Below are 3,503 nucleotides of genomic sequence, written 5' to 3'. Positions count from 1 at the left end.
GGAGGAGTTGAGGTTGGGAAAGCAGAGCTCAGATCCCCAAGTGTCACCCATCAGGGAGGAGAGGAGCAGAGCTGAGGTGGTGAACAGTTCATTTTATTTTCTTTTTACACTGCCCTCCTACTTTTTCAAACTGGTAGAAGATGATGTAACTTTTGTCCCTTGGCATCATTATAATCATTAACACAATCTTTCCTGTTATAATCTTCCATATTTATTTTTAGTTTTTATTTATGAATTATTTTCATGTCCCTCTTTGACATAAAACAACTTTAAAAGTTTAATCAGTGTTATATTCCTGTCAAACCAGCCTGCCTGGTTGCTCCCAATTTTTTATCTTAATCTTTCTTCATTCAAGAATCTACCTTCACCCTCTTACAGAACAGAGTTGTACACTGGAATGACCAAAATAAATTGTTAAGAATTTAAAAAGACTCTTCCACTATCTAAATTTATCCCCAGGCCTCCAGAATGAATAAGAAGCTGCCAGGAGAAGCAGCAGAAAGTGACCAGGTCCAAACTCCTCTGTTCTCAGGAGGTGGCAGTGCTGATTGTGCCGCAGCCTTCTGGCTTCATCCTGCAAACCCCTCCTTCAACATGTCTTTACTGCAGCCCAGCAACATGGTAGACAAGCTGTAGCTTTTTATGAAGACCAAGGACAATCAGACATCATCTCCTGCCACCTCTGGGATGTAAAGGTCAGTTCATATACAGTATGTTCAAGCTGTGCATGTCAGGGAGCTGAACTAGAAGGGGGTGACAGTTTTAGTTTTGAAACCAGAATGTTTGATAACGTCAGCATCATAAAGGTAGATCTGACGTATTCAGATGAATGTGAGATTAGTAAAATTAGTACATGGGAACCAAAATTATTCTAACCATCAGTTATAGTGGATGAAGCCCACAGAAGACTCCATGAATTGAAAAAACATTTCTCAGATCTTAAAATTTTTAAATTTTATTATATAACCTTTATCTCTCCGGTGGGTGACGGGTTGACAGGCTGGTGTGGGCTTTCTTATAGCTCCCCAGCTCAGTTGTCAGGTGTTGCCGTGTACCCCAGTGGATGAGAGAGTCGTTTCCCTGTGGCTTCGGGTCTCTCACTGCTGTTTGTGCTTATACACCTAATGGCAGTGTAGAGTACCTGGCCTTTTTAGGATCCCTGGGGGGCGTGTTGGAAAGCACTCCCACGGGGGACTCTGTCATTCTGTTGGGGGACTTTAATGCCCACATGGGCAATGACAATAATACCCGGAGGGTCAAGATTGGGAGGAACGGCCTCCCTGATCTGAACCCCAGTGGTGAGTTGTTATTGGATTACTGTGCTAGTATGGTTTATCCATAAGTCCATTGGGGAACTTGATACCTGGACACCCTAAGTCAGAGGTCGATGATCGAATTTGTGGCCGTTTCCTCTGATCTTCGGCCATGTGTTTTGGACACTCGGTTGGCAGAAGAAAAAGCTGGACAGACCTGGCAGGCCCAAATGTATAGTGAGGGTCTGTTGGGAACATCTGGCGGAGGCCCCGGTCAGAGAGGTCTTCAACTCCCACCTCCGAAAGAGCTTCAAACTGAAGCAAACCGAGGGAAACTGGGGACATTGAGTTCCACACCTCTGTTGTCAGGGCAGCTGCGGCTGTAAGGTCTCTGGTGCCTGTTGCAGTGGCATATAGGAATTGTCATAGGGAATTCCATCCATCCATTTTCTAAACCGCTTAATCCCAAACGGGTCACAGGGGGCTGGAGCCGATCCCAGCCAGTTGCAGCACACCCGGGACAGGTCACCAGTCCATCGCAGGGCGAACACACAGACGAACAACCACTCACACACACAATCACTCCTACGGGCAATTGAGAGATGCCAATCAACCTATGCCGCATGGCTTTGGACTGTGGGAGGAAGCCGGAGCACCCGGAAAGAACACACGCAATCACGGGGAGAACATGCAAACTCTGCACAGAAAGGCCCCAGGTCGGCCGGGGCTCGAACCCAGAACCTGCGAGGCAACAGCACTAACCACCGCGCCACCGTGCTGCCCCATAGGGAGTTAAACCATCTTATTTGATCTTATTCTGTGTTGGAGCTAATGGGCAAAAATATCATTTGTACACACACATAAGCCAATCCCATGTAAATTGGCAAAGTATTGTGATGACACAGTATTAAAGTATGAAACTCCATCGCATTATCTGTTCACTTTTCTGGGGGTTGTTGGTGATCATGACAGTGAGGATACTACAAAATCATCATCTTTTTACAGTGTAAGCAAATGTGGTCAAATTGAGATCAGACTGAGATTTTTCCAAAACTTTTAAGTCCTAAATGATAAAAATTCAAACGCTGAATAAAGGTGACACAGACTCAACAAAGCAGCAAAAAACTCTGGTAACAAGTCATTTCACTTAGACTGTGTACATTTGTTATACTGTATCACAGTCAGGATGTATATATTTGAAAACTATTCACTAGATATTAATTTGATATTGTTTATGGTTATTTTTCACCTTTTATGATTTCTTGGTGTTTATACCAATCTGAACAAGTCAAAACTGAATCAGCATAGCTAAAACAATGCATTTATCTTAATATTTTGCACATAAATGCAAATGACCTGCACAGTGTTTCATTCAAAGTCAACAGACCAACATTTACAGAAAAAAGTCTCATTAGCCCAGATTAATGTGCTTCACTCAGCACTCAGGTGTGTATTTATGAGAATAAACAGTTCACAACATGACTGATTGACAGAATGAGAATCTCTGTGCCTGAAGCCACTGCCAAAGGTCTGTGTGGTGCTGCAGCAGAACAGTCTGCTCAGAGGTGACACAGTGTTTCTAAAACAGTGTAAAAATGACCATTGACTGATACTTCCAGCCCTGTCTACAGGATCTTAACCTCAAGGGGAGTTATCCTGCAGTATTCTGAGTGTTATGATGAGTTTGATAGCTTTTCTAAACCAGGGGTAGAACATGGCATAAATCAGAGGGTTCAAACAAGAGTTCAGCATAGTGATCCACAACAATATGGGATAATAGGACAGGCTGGTGGAGGTGTTCACGCCTGCAAGAATGGGATAATAGTATGGGCAGTAACATGTTAAAAACACTACTATAAGAATCCCAAGAGTCCTGGCTGCCTTGGGCTGTGATTTTCTAGCAGTTGGAGCTGCTCTGGCCTTGGTAGCAGCAGCCTGTGACTGAATTACACGCATCTGAGAAAGGGCAGCCACAAACACTCTGATATACAGCACAACCATGACAGTACAGGGCCCAATAAAGGTCATGAACATGTCAAATGTTCCTGAAATCTGGCTGATGACCACCACACATTCTCCATGACAGGAACTGAATCTGTCTGGCTGCACTAAATGGTCTAGTAAAATTAACCCATTGTAGGTAAATGAACAGGTCCAACAGAGACAGATACAGATTTTAACTTTAGTAACAGTGACCTTAGAGGAGTAGATCAGTGGGTCACAGATAGTCAGATAACGGTCGATGGAAAC

The 3,503-nt window shown here is 43.7% G+C and overlaps 1 protein-coding gene across 1 annotated transcript in view; it reads right to left on the bottom strand.

The window, feature by feature from the left end:
• Nucleotides 1–2,894: 2,894 nt before the first annotated feature.
• The window catches only part of LOC109953601 (trace amine-associated receptor 6-like), a 978-nt gene continuing 369 nt past the window's right edge, over nucleotides 2,895–3,503 (bottom strand). Inside the window, exon 1 of the mRNA XM_020589078.1 lies at nucleotides 2,895–3,503. This exon is cut by the window's right edge and continues 369 nt beyond it. Coding sequence (XP_020444734.1) covers nucleotides 2,895–3,503 — 609 coding nt within the window.

Source organism: Monopterus albus, unplaced genomic scaffold, assembly GCF_001952655.1.
Source record: "Monopterus albus unplaced genomic scaffold, M_albus_1.0 scaffold837.1, whole genome shotgun sequence".
Classification (NCBI taxonomy): domain Eukaryota; kingdom Metazoa; phylum Chordata; class Actinopteri; order Synbranchiformes; family Synbranchidae; genus Monopterus; species Monopterus albus.
Note: the sequence above shows the minus strand (reverse complement) of the source record. Positions and strands in the feature narration are given on the sequence as shown.